Source organism: Cryptotermes secundus, unplaced genomic scaffold (assembly GCF_002891405.2).
Source record: "Cryptotermes secundus unplaced genomic scaffold, Csec_1.0 scaffold934, whole genome shotgun sequence".
NCBI classification, from domain to species: domain Eukaryota; kingdom Metazoa; phylum Arthropoda; class Insecta; order Blattodea; family Kalotermitidae; genus Cryptotermes; species Cryptotermes secundus.
In genome coordinates this window covers 723,938-744,653 of record NW_019738977.1, presented here as the reverse complement: position 1 = coordinate 744,653, position 20,716 = coordinate 723,938, and the positions used below count along the sequence as shown (strand labels likewise).

General features: G+C 38.8%; 1 protein-coding gene across 7 annotated transcripts in view; it reads right to left on the bottom strand.

Moving 5' to 3' along the window:
* The window catches only part of LOC111871518, a 139,945-nt gene extending 119,637 nt beyond the window's left edge, over positions 1-20,308 (bottom strand). For 6 of the 7 annotated variants that reach the window (XM_023864678.2, XM_023864679.2, XM_023864681.2 and 3 more), the window contains exon 1: positions 20,002-20,307. In XM_023864678.2, coding sequence (XP_023720446.1) covers positions 20,002-20,233 — 232 coding nt within the window. In that variant the 5' untranslated portion in view covers positions 20,234-20,307. Of the gene's footprint in view, positions 1-20,001 lie in introns of all 7 variants that reach the window. The other variant, XM_023864682.2, reaches the window with a different exon arrangement.
* Between the last annotated feature and the right edge of the window lie 408 nt (positions 20,309-20,716).

The following is a 20,716-nucleotide window of genomic DNA, read 5'->3' as shown; positions in this document are numbered from 1 at the left end:
TTCATAGTCGCCGCCGTGAAAACCTCAAATCTTACAAACCATCCCCTTGTTTCACATAATTCTGAATAAGAAATGCAGCATAAAAAACTATTTTATAGGTTACATTTGAACATGGCTTAATTACCAGAGATATTTTCCATTCTTTTCATATAAGAATTAGATAGGTCATGCGGATGTTACGGGACTTTCAAATTCGTTATTTCAATTCTTATGATACACGTATTTTCTGTGCTTTGGTGAAGGTGCTGATGATGTATTATGCTTTCACCTTCTAGACATTGTTTAGACTATGCGCTAAACACTGGTGCCGGAGAAGTTGCCGATTACTTAGGCGAAACAGAGAACCGCCTTTACAAGAGATCCTGAATTTCTTCCAATCCATTTCATCTCTTCCTAATTTAGTGTCAGAAGTTAGTATATCCTGACATTATAAATCCCTGCATTAATTGGCTCCATAAGTGACATATTTTGAACTTCTCTCGTTTCCGCCACACAAGCTAAATCCTCATTAAAAGTGCACGTCAGTGACCTGGATTTGTTTGTCTTTCTTGTTTAAATATTTTCACATGTTAGTTTCTAGTCAGGGGGTTTGGATTGATAATTGTACTTGTTGAATACCATCAGTTTGTAAGTCTTCATGTTTATCGTCAAGAAGTGCTTTAAACTCGTAACATACAAAATTCCATCCATGAAAAGTAGAGTTTCATATTTTAATAATTTATAGCACAGCATCAATTTTCTTTTATCCATATCGTCCAAACCGGCAGTGGGGCCCACACAGCCTCCTATCCAATAGGTACCGGAGGCTATCCCCCCGGGGATAAAGCGGCAGGAGCGTGAAGCTGACCACTCACCTCCAGCTAGTGCAAAGGTCAAGAAAATGTGGATCTATATGTCCACTCGCCACACGCCTTCATGGCGTAATGCTTAATTAATTAAGCACAGGGACAGCTTTACCTCTTCATAGTGACACGTTCCATTTTATGGGGCTTTACTGCCGGGAGTTCAAAATGTGCATTTCTCTTCGTCACAGACCAAAACGACCTTGTGACATATCTAGGCCCGCTCTAGAGAATATCTTATCCAATGTTGAGGTTTGGGAATGCCCCATAATTTACTGGAATAGTTCCATACTTCGTATGATGGCTAGTGTGACTATCCGACTTTTAGTTATGTTGCCAAGAGAGCAGATGTATTGTTTTCATCCCATTAGGCACCCCTTGATTAAGATGTAGATATTTCGCGTAGTAGCCTCGGTTTTTTATCTCTCCTTCTTCCTTTTCCTTATGTAAATTCGGTTACTTTATTTGCTATTCGCTTAATATGAAAAGGAAAGAAACTTTTCTTAGAACAAGTGTCCAACAGAAGTATGCAGCTCCTCCAGTTAAATAAGAAGTGAGGTCTATATTAAAGCAATGACCTGATATTGGGTAGGGCTGGCAATGAGCCACTTTTTTTAACGGCCGGCTTCAGACTGTTGAACAAATGCTGAATCACCAACTACTTCCCATCATTTTAAGGAACCCGAAAGTTCTTTACCATGTTCACAACAGCCCTCAATTGGTCCCTATTCTGAGTCAGATCAATCCAATTCTTACCATCCTATCCCATCTTTCTAAGATCCATTTTAATATTGTCCACCTACATACGTCTTGGTCTACCCAGTGGCCTCTTCCCTTTTGGCTCTCCCACAATATCCTATATGCATGCCTTTTCACTCCCAGTCGTGTTACATGCCCTGCCAATTGATCATTCTAATTATACTTGGAGGATAGTACAAGTTATGAAGCTCCTCATTATGCACTTTCTCCACCTCCCATCATTTAATCACTCTTCGGTCGAAATGTTCCCCTCAACACCCTATTCTCAATCATCCTCAGTCTTTGCTCCTCCCTTAATGTCAGAGACTAAGATTCAGACACATACAGAACCACATGTAAAATTATAGTTTTTATGCTCTAATTTGTATCCTTTCAGACAGCAGACGAGAAGACAAGAGGTTCTGGACTGAATGGTAGCAACCATTACCCCAGTTCAATTTCCTCTTAATTTCCTCCTGAATCAGATTTTGATTTGTTATAGTAGTTCCCAAATATCTGAACTGTGCCACATTTTCAAAACATCTGTTCCCTATCTTCATGTCATGGTGTTGTCCTGCATTTTTCTGATGAGACAGCAACATATACTTAGTTTTCTCTATGTTTACTTCTAGACTAGCGTCAATTAAAGAATATCTTCTTTTCTTTATGGTACCTATATTATAACCCAGTAGATTCACATTATCAGCATAGATCAGCAACTGATGTGTCCTGTTTAATTTCAGTCCCAACTGGTTTTCCTGAATCTTCCTAATGGCATATTCTAAAACAAAGTTAAATCTCCAACTCCACTCACAATTAATCAAACTCAGTTTGACATATAGGAACTTAATATACTTTCAGAAAAAATGTCTATCATTCCAAAATAACTGTTATGGTATGTATGTTAAAATATAACCTACGCTTTAATATATGAACGACAGATCAATTACATAAGAAATCTCTTCTCTTTCGCCTTAGACTCCGTAATGGACGCAATCTCGAGATGTCTACGACGATAATAGACTATAATAACTTTAAGATATAGTGGCATCTGAGGTACCAGCTGCACTGTAGGGAGGAGGAAGGGCGATAGAGTTAATTAAGGATATATTATGGCTTATATACACCCTGTAGTCCCTATCACAGTCAATGGACTCGAAAGTTTCCACTGCGCGTTCTGTAGAAAACGACCAGGTTCAAAAAACACTGACAATATTTCGATAAATGGTACAATTAACCGAATTACATTGTTTCCTGATGATACATACATCAATCAAAACATAAGTTCAAATTATTTTGTGTCAACAACACTGTGTTGTGACAGGAAGTTTCGAAAAATCATGTACATAATTTGTACATAATTATTTGTCATTTTGTAGGATTTGAAGTTCTCACAGCTGCGGCTGTGAAGAATTATATATTCAGGGATATAACGCCGTGTAGGCCGTTGAAAGTCAGCTTATGTTCCAGTGGACTATATCGCTTCCGCCCTCAGAGAGGAAGAATTATCCAAGAAAGAGACCAATGTCAAAGCAAATGTTTCTTTTGCAGGGTTCTGACGATGGTGGATGACACACAGAATTACTGGGTTCTTGGACTCTTTCCATCGTCCACAATTCTAAGTAATAGAGGGCACGACGTTTCGGAAACTGTATATGTTTCCGTCTTCAGGTGAGAAAGGAAGATACCAACACAGTTGGGCCACTTAGAAGGAGCTAATCTCAATTTATCCAGTGGAGAAGAATTAGGAAGTGCTGTGATAAATTCTAGAGTGTGTGAATTAGCAATAGCGCAAAGTTACCTGTAGTTAGGAGTTATACGTGTTCACACAATCCAGTCATCAATCCAGACTCCGTGTCTAGTCACTAAACATGTGACAATATAAACAATCATTCCACTATCTCAATTTTTATTTTTATTCTTGCTGTTACATTTCAGCAGCATACTGAAAAGAGAGCAGTATCCAGGCAGTGTCCTTTACTCCTTTTTCATTTAAGTTTACAAACAGGTTTCCATTCTCAACTGATAATTAATTGTTTCTTCAAAATAATACGAAATTCGATCTTCACTACACAGTCGATACAGACAACGAATGACAGGTACGTTATTTGCATGAACGGTACCTATTTTCAACTCGAAATTAAATGTATTAATGTCTGCTAACCCCTGTTGCGCCAGACGCTGCAATTAACGTTTGCTAAAGCAGGAAGAGAGTATGCGAGACCTGGTTGGCTGCCTATCGTGCCAGAACGCCACATACCCATGTTTCATCGTGACCGGACGAGAGACAAACACTGTGACCTTCACTGTGGCTTGATTTGATACAGTTTAATACAAATCTTCTGCAACGCTTAAAAGTAGGCCAGTCTTGCTAATTTTAAGAGGTGTATCTCTGAAATGTGTTAGAACAGGGACATGTAGCACGCATGCGAATTATCAAAATGTATGAAACATTCTATTCGGAAAACTTGAATGGAAAATGTCAGTTTAAACACCTAAGAATAAAGGAGATGATGTTAAAATGCATCTTAAGTAAATAAAGCTGTAGTAAGAGGGCTGCATTCACTGTCTGAATGATCAGCAGCTTCTAATGCAGATTAAATGTAGATTTGAACCTCATTATATGAGTGTCGTCACTGCTCTGTTCCCTTTTATTATATACTGACCAATTTAGGAGTAGAAACTTGTGGATATGAGATAGCTTGACAATAAAGATATTGACGGGATGATATTAAAGTGGAACATGAAGATATATCATCATCACTGGCACGACAGCCCTTCGTGAGCCCCTCAGGATTGCTCGCCATTCTTCTCTATTCGATGCTACATTCCTCCAGTTCTTTAAACCCAAAATTCTTATGTCCTGCCACACACATTCTTCCCATCTTAATCTTGGTCTTCCCACTCTCCTATTTCCTTCTGGTTTGGTGTTAAGCATTTTCGTGATGGTTCTATTCTCGCTGGCACGTATGAAGATATATGAGTGTGATATATATTAAACTGGTGATGCCTATTTGAACTTTGCCTTTGTAGTAATTTTCATAATAATGCGGTAGAGTAGTTCGTTAAGGCAGTATGCTACAAGCCAGAAGGTCAAGGGTTCAAGTCCCGATGAGGTCATTGAATTTTTTTCAATTAACCTAATACTTCCAGCCGCACTATGGCCCTGGGGTCGACTCAGCCTCTAACAGAAATGAGTACCAGAAATATTCTTAGAATATTTTTGGGGGTAAAGGGCTGTCAACCTTGCTGCCATCTATGAGCAGATTGTCTAGAAAATGTGGGAACCTCAACATCTCACAAGCTTATGGGCCTCCACGGCCTGTTACAAGGAAACCTTTATTTTTGTGTATTGATCGAGCTGAAGAAAAGAAATTTTGGAAATAGAAAAAGACAAGAATTAGATTAGAACCCAAGCGATACGGACACATGTTCGTTGTTGTAGTCAAACTACTGAAACATGAGATTCGAGAGTCCACCCGAAAATGGAAAATTTAGCTCGCCGACTCATTTGTCCCTTTGGAAATCCAATCGGATATTTTAAGACCTACATTGCTTCAAGCCACTTGTCTAGGGTATGCTAACAACAAGAAAACTGCGTCAAGCAATAGGCACCTAGTACGGTACATATAGAGAATACATTATTGAAACACAATCTATTTTGCCATAGAATGTAAATCCTTAAATGATTTCATTAACTATTTTCTTTTTTGACTTATCGTATAAGACGTTAGAGATTCGTATTGTGACATGACGCCTGAGAGCCGGAATAACGGAGCCAGAGTAGACGTTTATTGTTAGGCAACGTCTCGGTGAACGTGTTCCCTCGGCAAGGAATAAGCAAACGAAAATTGAGGTATTGTTGGGATCACGATAGAGACGGTGTTTCCTGTGGGTCTTCCCTGAGGATCCCAGGCCAGCAGATATCAGAACTGAGGGAGACTCTTGAGACGGCAGTCGAAGATGATTGAAGAGAGAGAGAAAGAAAGGAATAAGCTGTGCAAATAAGACTTCATATGTGCTACAGTTACAGTAAGATTGATATAATTAGTGTGTTGAAACCCGTTGTCAGAATAGTGAAAACTAAAAGCTCTAGTGTGTGGGTAACGGTGAACTGTGGAGTGGTGGAGCGTGTAGATCAGCGATAACGCTGAATTACTTGTAGTTCCGAGTGGTGTATACAAGTGGTCAATAAAGTCATTCACCAACCCGTGACCCTTCTATAGTCAGACATTTAAATCGTGATAATATTGATTCCGAACAAGTCTTCACCCATACTTAACTCAAATTTATAAAACTTAGCCGGATGTTGTGTTTAAAACAGTTTTTCCTTAAGTATTTTATACGTATAGTCGTTTACGTCCTTTCTTTGACACACTATAATGATATAAGTACTTTTCTAAAGGCAATAATACTTATTTAACTTCACCATGCGCAATGACCGCAGAAATCAACTCTGCACTGAACAGCACTGAAGCCATAAAGTTAGAAGCTGAATGGCCCATAGATATCGGCACTGGGACCCAGGAAACTCACACGAGGAATGAGGAAGTTACGTAATGAAGTGTTTTACAGTTTTCAATCTCCACCTTACAGGTCCATGGTCGGGAGCTAGTGCGAGGTATGTGGGAAATGGGAAATAACTGCATTTTGTTCGTAAAACTTCAATGTAAGAGGCTATCTGGGAAAATTAAAGGCAAATTTGAAGATAAATTTAAATAAAATTATTATAATAGATGAATGCGGATTTAAGGTCCATGTAAATTACATGTCATCTAGTGCCGTTGAAGTTAGTTGTTTTTTTTTTCAAGCTTCTTGAAGAAAACAGGGAGGATATACGTGATACGTCCAGCCGTAAGTTTTTCTTTAGCCATGGTGAAATAAAGTAGAGTGGGGAGAGCGACACTGGGATGTATCAGGCGTGACAACTCATAGATTTGACAAAATTTGAAAAGTTTCATTTTCTGGGGTTAACGCCGTGTAGCTCGTCGAAAATCAACCGACATTTCAGAGGAACATGTCACCGTCATCTTCATGGTCAGAGAATAGCCAATCAAGAAACGAGCATGAAGTCTTTAGATAGTTCTGCTTGGTTTTTAATTCGAACCTGAAAATGAAGGCGTCATATTTCTCCGAAATTTCGGTTGACTTTAAAGGGAATATACGGTATTATAAGGGGGCACGCCGTAGCATAGTTGGTTGTGACACTGCTACAAGGTATCAGGTTCTATTCCCGATGAGGTCATTGTATTTTCCAGTTGACCTCATCTTTCCAATATGGCCCTAGGGTATACCCGACCCTTAACATAAGTGAGTACTAGGAATCTTCCTGGGCATAAAGGGCGGCCGGCGCTTAAGGCTAACCTCACCGCCATCTGTCAGCCGATTGTCTAGAAGATATGGCAGCCTCGACGTCTCACAGCCCTATGGGCTCCCACAGCCTCTTACAAGGATAGCTTTATCTTTTTTTATACGACATTATGTTCGTAACTGTTCGTAACCATCGATGTAAGGGTCTCAAATCCTACAGTCACATGATATTATTCCTGTAACTGGCTGTTTCTGCAATATAAATAAATTGGTGAGGGTTCTGCGATCATAAATAACCATTAAAACAACTTAACTAGAGAAAAATTGTCTAACACCCATAAATTTCCGCTACTGGTAACTGTGGGGCTATTTCATCACCAGTAACGCTGCTATGTCAAACAAATTTTACGAATGTGTGAATTATTCCCGTTTCGACTTTAGAAGTTGTTCAAAATGACAAAAAGTAGGATACGTATAGATTCGTGTTTCGCTGCAATAGCCATAAAACTCTCAACGAAACCAACATTTAATACGTTTCGAAAATCCTGCTAGAAGTCTTCTCTTTATTTTCAAAAGGAAAATCACCTTCTGTTAAATATAAACGAGTTCGATGTTTATACGACCGAACGATGTAAGAGAAGAGTCACAAATAGCCAGACTTAACTCTGCAGTACTCACAAAATTCTTTGCTGAACCACACAGCCGAATTATGCAAACTCGCAACACCAGGCCAGAGCATTGCGGCTAAACGAGCGATACATTCATGCATTTCGAAGTAACCATTAAATTCAGTATCAGAACCAACGGCCTCTTTCAATCCCATTAAAATCTTGTTTGCTCAATACAAATGTTATCCTTTTTCTTGTTTCTTTTTATTGGGCTTAAAGATAAACTCTTTTTACAGCTACTGCGTTTTTATTAATCACGAGACATTCATCTTTCAAAATGCCCCTTAAGACACGTTTTTCTTTTGTGCTTTCAGAATGTCAATGATGTTTATATCTGAAGTGGAAAATTCATCTGTAACTCTTCTCCAGTATCTCAATTCCTCTCTTGCTCTGAGAGTATAAATCCTGCTACCCGTTTCGGAAAGAAGACTTCATTACATTTAACCATTCTATTATATTTTGCTATTGCACAAGTTTCTGGTCAATTTTAAAGAATATCTTTCCATTGTTTTATACAGTTTTATTCCTACATTATTAAAAGTTTTTGTTTCCATACTTTTAATTTTGCTATTCATTTTATATATTATACTAAACTGTTGCCGGTATCACATTTTTAAGTAAAATATTTTATGTTCTATACAGAATTTCGAACCATTTTAAGGCTGCTTGGCAAATTCAAGAGCCAACGTTTCTGCAGAAGTCTTATAGCAGTATCCTCACCACACAGCTTCATGTCTAAATCAGTATTTCATTAGTAATTTGGTTGATATTCTTTACAAATATGTTTCTTTGAAGAACAATTTTATACGCCCGGCAATTTTTCTTCCTGTCACATGTGGCACACGTACCACTGATTCACCTTAGCTATCCTTAATAATTAAACTGATTAAACTGTATATAACTTGATTCTCTGTCCCACGATAAACCACTAAAATTGACTTCATTGTTAAAAGTCGAAACTGTATCGTTGACTCGCCCCTTACTTCTGAAACACACTATTCCGCTGCTGATGATGGTACTAATAATGGTAATGATGCAGATTATGTATTATCTTGTATTCACAAATCCCTATGGCAAAAACCTTAATCCTTAGAGAACAACGGTAATCCTATACCGCCTGATTTAACATTCAAAACTCCGTATTTTTCTCTGTATTCTCAGACGAGATAGCAATTAATGTATTGGCCAACGTGGAAAAAACCGGTGTAAAAAATATGCAGTGTTTTCTGCGAGGTATGGACTGAATTTCTAAATATTATTAAGGTTAAATTCCAGCAAATGAGGAATAAGAGAAATGAACCCTACGTTGGGAGTAAAATACGGAGAAAGTAAGGGGCGTATTTTAAACAAAACAAATTCAAATGAGTTATGAGTCTTCCCCGAAATTAAATTCTCGCTGTGTTGATTTAAGCCACATTTTATTATTAAAAGGAGAAACTATTATACGAATTAAGAATATAAAACTGACTATTTTTCTGCCACACTAGCTGTTGTAGTTTGTAGAGTTCCGTTGTTCAGTATTACGAATAATTAAAACTTCCCTCTAGTTCTCCTCCGAAGAGTTTTCCTCTTTTTCAATGCAATTTGTCTAGTAGTGAGTGATAACTTTCCTTCTTAACTCCTAAAATCGTTCAATCCAAAATTGTTCGAAAAATAGAATCAACTTCAAATTCTTCATCAAAATTCCATGGATGTCTCACTCAATATGGAGATTTGACTGAGCAGTGCACGATCAGGAAATCAGGATTCTATTCCCGACAGAAGTAGAGATCTCTTCTCCGCTATAATCAGAACGAATCNAATGAGTGTTCTCGTCCCCCACAACCCAACAGCAACCCCCCCCCCCCCCCCAGATCTACTCTCCAGTGCACAAAATGAACTCTTTCCTTGGGAGTAAAGCGGCCAGGAAGTGAAGCTGAGCACTTAATCCCATCTAGCGGTAAGATTAGAAATGAGCGGATCTATACTTCTCCTAGTGCTTGAATAGCTTGTGACGATGATACATTAACACAAATATTATGTTTCTGGACATTATACACCGTTTCTTATTTAGAAACAATGTTTTGGAGACTGGATTCTGTCTCCGTCTTCACGCAAAGCCTATTCAGTTAGGCCCAATCGACTGAGCTAGTCCCTCTCTCCAGAGACAGTTTCCAGCCTGCGAAACCTTTGTGTTTTAACTAAAAAGAGGACGATGGATAATGTCCAGAAATACAGTATTAGTATTAATGACAATATTAATTTTACCTTCACAAATTCTGTGAAAAATTAATAGAGAATCTCTCATTTTTTCTTCGAAGTAAACAATATCCTGTAATATTTTCAGAAGCATCGTGTCCTATCTCATTCACTAATGACGCAATAGAATATCTGAGGTAAATTGCAGTGGTCACAGGGTCCAAGAGAAATAAATTTCGGATAATCTGAACAATATAAGACGTGAGCTAACAGGAATTTCAGGAATAAAAAGAGGGAATATCTGAAAGAAAAAATTGATGAGCTTGAAACGAACAGCAGGAACAAGAACATTAGGGACCTGTATAGAGGAATAAATGAATTTAAGAGGGTTACCAACCTAGAAGAAACTTCGTGAAGAATGAGATTGGTGATCTGCTTGCAGATTCCCACAACATTTTGAATAAATGGAAGTACTATTTCTCTCAGTTAATGAATGTTCATTGGGTCAGTGATGTTAGGCAGATATAAATACACACAGCTGAGCCGTTAGTACCTGATCCTAGTCCTTTCGAGGTTGTAATTGCTATTGCAAAATTTAAAAGTTATACATCGCCAGGTAGTAATAAAATTCCGGAAGAACTTATATTCAATTAGGAGGTGAAATATTACTTTCAAAGATCCATTAGCTAATTAATTCTATTTGGAATAAGGAAAAATTTCTTGAGCAGTGGAAGGAGTCTATTATTATACCAGTTCACAAGAAGGGTTGTAGAACTGACTGTAGTAATTATCGTGGGATATCACTGAGGTCAACTTCATAGAAAATTTTATCTAATATTATTCTCGCAAGGTTAAGTCCATACATAGATGAAATTATTGGGGATCATCAGTGTGGATTTCGACGTAACAGATCAACTACTTATCAGATCTTTTGCATTAGCCAGATATTGGATAAATTTGGGAGTAAAATGAGACAGTACGTCAGCTATTTATACACTTCAAGAAAGCCTATGATTCAGTTAGGAGGGAAGTATTGTGCAGTATTCTCATAGAGCTTGGGGTGCCCAGAAACTAGTTAGGCAGATTAGAACGTGTTTAAACGAAATGTATAGTAAAGTCCATGTAGGTAAACATTTGTCTGATAATTTTCCTACCCAGAATGGTCTAACGCAAGCAGATGCTTCATCGCCACTGGTTTTCAAATTTGCTTTAGAATATGCAATTAGGAAGGTACATGAAAGCCAGGTGGGACTGAAATTAAATGGGACACATCAGCTGTTGGTCTACAACAGCTTGTATGCTGATAATGTGAATCTACTGGGTGATAATGTAGATACCATAAAGAAAACACACAAACTATAATTGAGGCAAGTTAGGAGGTTGGTATAGAAGTAAATACAGAGAAAACTAAGTATAGGTTGCTGTCTCATCACAGGAATGTAGAGCTAAATCATGACATAAAGATAAGTAACAGATGTTTCGAAAATGTAGCACAGTTCAGGTATTTGGTAATGACTATAACAAATCAAAACCTGATTCAAAATCAAATTAAGAGTAAATTTAATTCTGGTAATGCTTCTTATCATTTAGTGAGAATCATTTGACTTCTCGTCTGATGTCCAAAGACATGAAAATTAGAATATATAAAACTATAATTTTGTCTGCGGTTCTGTATGGGTGTGACACTTGGTCTCTGACATTAAGGGAGGAACATAGACTGATGGTGTTTGAAAACAAAGTGCTGAGGTGAATAGTTGGGCCGAAGGGAAAAGAAGTGATGTGAGGCTGAAGAAAACTGCATAATGAGGAGCTTCATAACTTTTTACAGTTCAAGGAGGATGAGATGGTCAGGGCATATAGTACGAGTGCGGAGAATAGGAAGGCATAGAAGATTTTGCTGAAAAAGGCAGAAGGAAAGAACCACCAGGAAGACCAGGTGGGTGGATTAAATTAAAATGGATCTTAGATAAAATGAGATGGTATGAACTGGTTTGATCTGGGTCAGGATAGGGAGCAGTGGAGGGCTGTTATGAACACGGTAATGAATTTTTTGGTTCCATGAATTGCTGGGAAGTTCTTGAGTGGCTACACAACTGGCGAGTCCTCAAAAAAAACAAGCTCAATTTCCTTAATTTTGTTTGTTTGTTGGTTTCTTTATTTGTTAGAAGATCTGAGTAGAGATGGTTGTGTCCCTCATCCTGTATATGGATATTTCGATTATCTGTCCGGAGATAAGCTATCCTGAAAATTTCTCTTATTTTCTTAAATTATTCCATACGAATAACTGGAAGTTTTACGAAAAATCACGATTGTTTCTTTGCTATTCCTTTCATTCAACCACCTGCCAGCGTCTAAACATCGTCTATTCTGCATAACGNCCTGAAGATGGGGGCGATACGTTCCTCCGAAACGTCGGTTAACACCACATATACACGGTGCCAAATCCCAGAAGACTGCGTTCTTCATAGTCACCGCCGTGAAAGCCTCAAATCTTACAACCATTAAAATAATCGTCTAAATTTTACTATTACTTATCTTTGCAAATATAGTCGATTAACTTTAATCTTTGATTTATTCACCTATCAAAATCTGTATGTGTCGTTTTGTTTCTAAATATTTTGGTGATGACGGTGCAAACCGGGCGGGTAGTAGGACAAGCCAAAATAACTACACGGTCTAAAAGAAGCCCGTGACCGGCTCTATGACTGAAAAGTCCGACACCGGCCGAGAGATGAGGTTGATTCTCGGACAGGCTCTGTTTCCCGGGAGACTGGGACCACAGTACAAGCCACTTAGACTTATCCATCTACCCATCTTGCTGGCTCATACTCCGGTTTTGGTCTCACCCCCGCAAACAAGTATCATCCGATCAGATAGCCAAGAACAATGTTCCATCATCTCTCGTTAAAAAACAAAATTACAACATAACGTAACTGACCCCAACTAAGGAAAGTCACTCATGTATAATGTAAGGGAAACTGGTTGTTACTGCCGTCTTGAAGTACCATCGGCATTGGAACCTGTCTCTGTTAGCGCTACAACATGAAGCGTATAGGAGGCGTGGAGCTAAAACTTACTGCTTTCTAAACCACAAGAGGCGCTCAATATTCCGGAGTCATTTCCGCTATAGAAAAATCTCCTATTAATCACTGAGTAGATGACTAAATTATTCTTAATTCAGTTCTAAAAAAGCATTCCTGCCGTCTGAAATCGAATCCAAGTCTTTACCCCACACAATGAGTCACTATTCTGACTGAGCTACGCCTCTCACTTAGGCCTTCCGCCCCTCAGACATACCAATTTTATGGAGAAGGGTCCCTGAGGAACTCCTAGACACTTCAATTGAGAACGAAATTCCACACTTTCCACGAAAACCTAATGCTCATTGTGGAGTTCACAATTGTGTTCAGCCCCACGAATCCAGCACTCAACCTAAAATCACTGTCTTCTTTCGTTTCTCTATTCATGTTTTGTATTAAACACGTATGTTAATTTTATAAACTCAGTAGCCGAAATGCCCTCATACGTCTTTGCGCTAACCTTTATATTTGTATGTGTATACTCTTCTGCTTTCCAGCAATATTTTTGCTAGACAAAAAAAAAATAAATAAAATTATTTAGAAATATAGCAAGAGAATTATTTTTGTGCACCGCTTCTTATAAAGTATGGTTACAATCGGCAGTAAACGGTTGCTTGAGGCACTATGCTACAAGCCGGAAGGTCGCAGGTTCTAATCCCGATGAGGTCATTGGATTTTTTTCAATTGACCTAATCCTTCCAGCCGCACTATGGCCCTGGGTCGACTCAGTCTCTAACAGAAATAAGTACCAGGAATTTTCTTGGAATATTCTTGAGGGTAAAGGATAGCCGGTACGTAGGGCTGACAACCTTGCCTCCATCTGTGAGCCGATTGTCTAGAAAGTGTGGGAACCTCAACATCTCACAACCCTATGGGCTTCCACAGCCTGTTACATGGATACCTTTATTTTTTTACTTTACTAGTAAATAATTTTATCATAAAGATAATTATTGATAGTATCTGTACAGAGTAGATGTTACGTTCTTCTTGTGTGTAAATTATTATTGTTACTATGATTGTCTTAACATAAAGAATATTAATGTCTTCATCGTAACTCGAAAGCTAAAACAGGACGTTTAAAAATGAATTATTTTACATGACACAACTACCGGTATACCTAACTACAACTTACATTATACGAGAAAGATATTAGTATTAATATTTATACTATATTTAAGGTTTTCACATACACTGTGTACACAAACACAAGCTCATGCGTGTTATTTATTCGCTCTGTTTAATGTACTAAAGAGTATCAGAAAATACTTAAATAAAAATATTAGTCACATCGTATTAGTGTTAAATACAATTATACTGTGGCATGTAGACCCGGTGCTAGGCAAAAACCACAAAACAAGCAACTATACAACAGACGTTGCTAAGTAAAGGCAACAATTACAATGCAACTGAGGAACTGTGTTTTCTACGCGATCCGTGCCGAGATGTTATAAGCGGAACAATTGAGGAGTCAGTTTGTGAGTTAGTTTGAGGACTGCTAAGGTTCAGTGAGCTGTTGTTGTGAGAAGCTGGCACATGAGACCGGGGACAGTTCGGGAACCCAGAGAAAATATCCACAGTTGGAAGCCGCTAGCAACTAACGGCAGTGAAGACGTGACTATGGGCACTGGTTTGTGTGTATGTGTGTGTGTAATAGTGAACTGTAAAGTGTAGCCAAGCACTTTATCAAAGTGTCCCATAAATCTGATCTTCAGTCCAAACCCCGTCTACAGTCTCACTGAAAACATGACAATATTGTCCAATAAATATACTTCCCATATAAAATTATACTTAGAATAACTTATCAGAAAATGTGAGTCATTTTCGAGCTTAATATAACATAGATAATTAAAAGCCACAAAGAAGGCCCTGTCTGGGAAACTAGCCCTTCACGCTGCAATATAAAAGTGCTTTGAATCTGCGACACACTTTCATCGAAAAATAAAATCCTTAGTTAGTTCTTCAAATCTAAGTTTCCAATATATCGATTAATGAAATATTACTTTATGAGGTTTACTCCTTCCATCATCATAATCAACGTCAATATTTACTAAAGAAGATGTACAACTTATAAAATCAGATGCTGGGAAAAAGAAGCCACTTTATACTATATATTCTAGAAATTTGGATGTCAGAGTCACTTTCATTTCAATTAATTTTAAACTCCACTTGGAGCGGTCCTATAATACAGCTTTCGCTCTGAACTGAATTTATTACAATTCGGCACGTGCAGTCTTTAACACTCGAACACTGAGATCGTTGTTTTAAATCCCACTCAGGGCATTCATGTGTGTCCGTAGCGTTTTGAAATATGTTGGCCTTATGAAGACCAATCGTCAGTATAAGGAGACTTATAAGTATGTAAAAGGATTGCTTTTGGAGAAGTGAATTCTGAATTTGTACAGGCCGAAAGGGCTAATCCTCCACAGCTGAAAAAGGGAAAAGCCCCAGACAAAATTAGCATAAGAGCCTCAGTTTTCTAAATAAAAAAGACATTATCAGATTTTAAGTTTTCACTGTTGTTATTATGAAGAATACTAGCTTCTGGATAGTGGCTTCGTGAGGTCTGGTATAAGTTTATTGGCTTCTCGGAGGAAACCTACTCTCTGCGTTTTCGCGGCTGTAGATTAAGCAGAGTGAGCAAGTATCAAGCAACAGGGACCAAACTTTTGACCGATCTAGATGAAACACGACTTGTTGCACCTACACTAAATACTGTTGAGATATGACAATAGAATAATGAAAACCAGGAAGGATAATATTTAGTAATTAAGAACTTCACTTACTAGATAAAGTAGGGCCGTCATCAGATTCTTACGTGTTAAAGAGGAGCTGGCTTAATATATATTAATTGCTAAGAGTAATATTTACGTTTAAATCCATTTATAACTGAAAGTGTATAGAATTCTTTGCTTAGGTATAAATTGGACGGCACACGGCACAACGTTGCAAAGTACGGACAGACAACGAGATAATAATATAACACCAATCATGTTCTGCACGAAATGTACATAGAAAAAGCAACGCCAGTAATAGCCAGAATATCTAAAAGTATGCAGTTCACAACAAGATGCAGAACTTTCTACCTGCTTCATACTAGTTCCTTGCTGGTCTTCAACCCTGAATATGGATGCGACATGATCCTCTGAATCGTCGATTGGCTTTCAATGAAATGCATGGCACTATAACCCAGAAGATAGAAATCTTCAGATCTAAATATATTGAAATTTGTGGTCAGTTTAACAGGAACGTTATGTGCTACAGGCGAATTTTTGGCACTTTCGTTAACTAAAAGTTGCGGAAATGCGAATAATACTTTCGTCTTGTTTATTTTCCCGTCTGTCTACCGGCTTCTTACAAAGCAATGATAGCTTGTCATGAAATTTGATACTGATCATCTTTATTACAATTTTTTTTATTTGTTTCATTCTGGCCCGTCACACTAACAATATTACAAATGATAAAACAATTCCGGTCAGTGTGACTATTGAAACTTTTACTACTTCACTTTTTAGCACCCTAACATGTTTCGGTCCCTATAGACCATCATCAGAGGGAACATCAATACTTTTATGTTATAGTAGTTTCTAAAAGTATTGATGATCCCTCCGATGATGGTCTGTAGGGACCGAAACATGTTAAGGTGCTAAAAAGTGAAGTAGTAAAACCTTCAACAGTCACCCTGGACGGAATCGTTTTATCATTTGTAATAATTTTATTATAATTAGTTGCCATAGTCCAATATCGGTGAAAATTCGCAAAAACTAGAGGTCACTTGTGTGAGAACCAAACGCTCGTCTGCACACATCTCGAAAATAACTCAAGATTAAAATGCTGGAGTTATTGGCTGTGGAGGCAAACGAAATATTTTTACCTCGTAAAATTTGTCCATAGAGCAGGCGGTAGCGTAGCTGGTTGAGGAACTATGCTACAAGCCGGAAGGTCGTGGGTTCGATTCCATATGTCATTGAAATTATCAATTAACCTAATCCTTCCAGCCGCAATACGGTTCTGGGGTCGACTCAGCCTCTAACAGAAATAAATACCAGGAACGTTTCTGGGGAATAAACGGCGGCCGGCGCTTAAGGCTGATAACCTCGCCGCCATCTGTGAGCCGATTATCTCGAAGTGGCAACCTCGACGTCTCACAACCCTATGGGCCTCCACGGCCTGTTACAGGGATAGATTTAACTTTTTTTTACCCTTGCCTTACACTTTTCTCCGTAAGTCATAAAGTTTTCAAGAAGGCGTCACAATTTTTGGGTTCCGCGATATGCTTACATTTATTAACTTGGACAGCAATATCGTCTGGCATTTGAGGTCATGTAGTCTGGAAGAAATTGCCGATGCTTTCAGAAGAATTTCGGCAAATTTCTCCAAGAACTTGCTGTGTCACATTTCTCAGGTTAGTACTTTTCATGGCCAGTGCGGTTGTTATTTTGGAGACTGTTGGGTATTCATTTGAACTCAGAATACACATACAACTATTGGAGACAAACTGTCTGATTTGTCAGGGTTTTTTTTTGTTTAGTATTTCATCGTGGAGTTTGTGTTTAAAGAAACCATGCTCCTTGTACTATATGAAGAATATCAGTACGCCATTCATACTGTGACATGACACCCGGAAGCCGGAATCGTGGAGCCAGAGGAGACGCACATTGCTAGGCAACGACTCTGTAAACATATTTCGGCGGCAACGGACACGCAGGCAATAATAGAACTACCGTCCCTATAAAGACCTTAGGTAAACACACCTCCGCAACAACAGAGGAATTGTTAGTAAACGGTGTTTTCTGCATGGGCCAACCCGATGTTATATAACAAAGATTACAGGCCAGCTGGCATATAGAATTGAGATAGCCTCTGGAGACTACAGTCGAATGATTGAGAAGGTGTTAGGCTGTGACTTTAATTGTGCAGCAGTAACAGTGAGACTGTTATAAATCCGTTGCCATGATACGACTAGTGAAGAATGAGAACACTTGTGTGTGTGTGTGTGTGTGTAACGGTGATCTGTAAAGTGTCTAGATCAGCGGTAGTGCTGTAACTGCCTGTAGTTCCGAATTTTACGTATAAGGTGTCAATAAATCAAATCATCCAATCCAAATCCCCACCTAATAATCACAACACAAAATTGTGACAATATTTACTTTAGAGATGGTCTTCTGTTGCGTGCACTGTCGCATTCGATAGAAAACACGTGAATCGTAAAATGAAACTGATTTATATAACCTTATTAATATATTATAACAAAATTAATCTCTTATTCTAAATCATGAATTGAATTTTACACTTATGATGCAATGTGAGGACCTAAATATAAGATATGCACGAAATTTATGATTTACTAATGGGCCACTCTCTTCTTGCGTTTTATTATCATCCGCTTCAAATGTATCGCCTGGTTTACAGGGCCAGCAACACGTCCTGGACCCAGGGTGGAGCACCTCAAGCAGTTGAGCTATTCTGAGTTTCACAAAGGTATGCACAGGCAGTCATCCAGAACACAGTCTTCAAGAGACACCGCTTCGTCCTCGTTACACAGAGCTCGCTCGCTATTGCTTCTAACCCAACATGTTACCCCATTTCGTATTAACCATCTGGACTTATTGACTGGAGCAAATCACTCTCAAATCTTATTACAGAATATTGATGGGCATAGATAAATTTGTGGTATTCATTTTTGAACACCGAAAGCGTAATATCAGGGCTCCTCAATTCGATAATATATGCAGAACAGAGAAGTGTAAAAATGTCATCTGAAGCTATCGATAGAATAACAAATTTAACCATAGAAAGAGAAGTAAAAATAAAATTTTCATCGTGCTTAACTAAGCACCACGACATGAAGAAGTATGAGAAATGTAGGTGCAACTCCACATATCCTTAGCTTCAACACTAGATGGAAGTGTGTGGATAGCCTAACGCTCCTGTCGTCAAGCTAAGGGGAAATTCCTTTGAAATTTAACGAGATATTTTTAAATATGCACTAAGACCTTTCAACAAATATAGTTTAATATTTGGGCTACTAAAGCGATTGACTGTATAAACTGGAGTTCCGCGAATCGATTCCTGAAAGGAGAATTGTTAAATCTCTCATTTCCACTGTCAAGATAGAGAATATTCGGCGTTTTATCTGCACCTCTCCATATGTCTTCATGGCCTTGTACCTAGGCATATGTACAGTTTTACCTTAACGTCCGATAAAATGAGAGCCTTAATTGAAATCTATGTTCCAGAATTGTAACTAATCCTCGTCCGAACAGAACTGCAAATGATTAAGAGATTGTTTCAGAATCAGTTGTTAAGTCATAAGAGACTAAAAGGCCTAGTCAATAATAGCCGAAACAGTACATTTATAAATCTGTTTCAGTAGCACTCAACTAATATGCAACCACAAGTTGGCTGATGGTCAGAAGCATTCTTCTGTGTCTGACGTGTAACTAACTTTCAGTGGCATTCAAAACGGAACACTGTGCCTCACTGTGGTATCTAGTACTGTCCCATAGAATCGCGTGAACAGAAAAATGATGTTAACCACGCAATGTGACCTAACACGGCGGTCGTGAAAAGGAGACATACAGTCAAACAGGCCTACTGACGCGAAGATCCTAACACAGTTACGGAAACTCTCTGTTGTACTACACGGTGTCATAACCTAGAAAAGCACAATCTCAATTTTCACCGCCATGAAATCCTTAAGACTCCCAAAAGGTAACCTCAGTGCGCAGGCACCACTGCGCAGAACTCGTCGATTCGAAATTCTCCTAATTCCAAAAACCAAGTCAAGCATAATTAGTTATCTTTTCTACTTATTCAAGTGCTGGAATCATAGCACTGTTCCCCGGTTCTAACAGTTAGAAGAGAAAGAATGACAAAATATCAGTCTACACGGTGTCATAATCTAGAAGACCATAAATTGAATTATCACCGGGATGGTAGCCTCAAATATAATATTAATCATGTGTTCCCGATTCATTCCATGCTTTGACTTGAACTCGTTATAGGGATGGTTCCTAAATGTGATTAAAGCGAGAAAGGGCGTGATGAAATCTTATTCCACGTGCTGAGGCCTCGTATTCTTGCAATACATATCAAACAGCATTGTTAGCAGAAAGGAAGGCCTAGGTGGACCAGAACAAGCGAGCACATGAACACACAGCACACGCCCACAGGCACTCCACTTACACCAGAACACTGCCACAAAATCCTTTTCGTTCAACACCCGTTCCAACTGTTTGGCTGTCACCTCTTCAATCACCGGTTCTTCCTTCACTTTTGTCGCTGACCCTCCTCCAGTCGCCTCAGGTTTCTTCGCAGCGGACACACCATCGATCGTCGTCAAGGTCACGATCAGAAGCGTCATCCACCACGACCACCGCCGTACCCTCGGCCACGGGGCCGAGATGCCTGGAGCCATCGCTGCTCCTCGTAAGTAGCAAGTGCTGCTACTGTCACTAACACACACACACGCGGTCCTGAAGAGTGGGGACGCGAGTCGTTTTCATATCCACCCGACAGAGGACTCCACTAGATATATATGTGCTTGTCTGTGGACGATGTTACTTTCGCAGCTCCCCGCTAGGGGTGACATATATTTATATCGCACAAGAACAGCACAGGGGTTACGACACACCTCTGATGTAAGAAAACCCGTCCGCTACATATAAACAATTCCTTTCTACTACCCGAATTAAATTTATGAAGCAGAATCGTTTTGAGAAGACAACAGTCTCTCAGCTGATAATGAAATTCTACCCTCTTCAGTGGACGCCAAGCTTCCTTGTGTTTAGAAGAGCCCACCAATAAACCTTGTCTTGAACCTATTCAATCAGGTCCAAAACATTGCATAAATTTTTATACTACACTTCCATCTACGCCTATATCTCCCACGAGGCGTCTT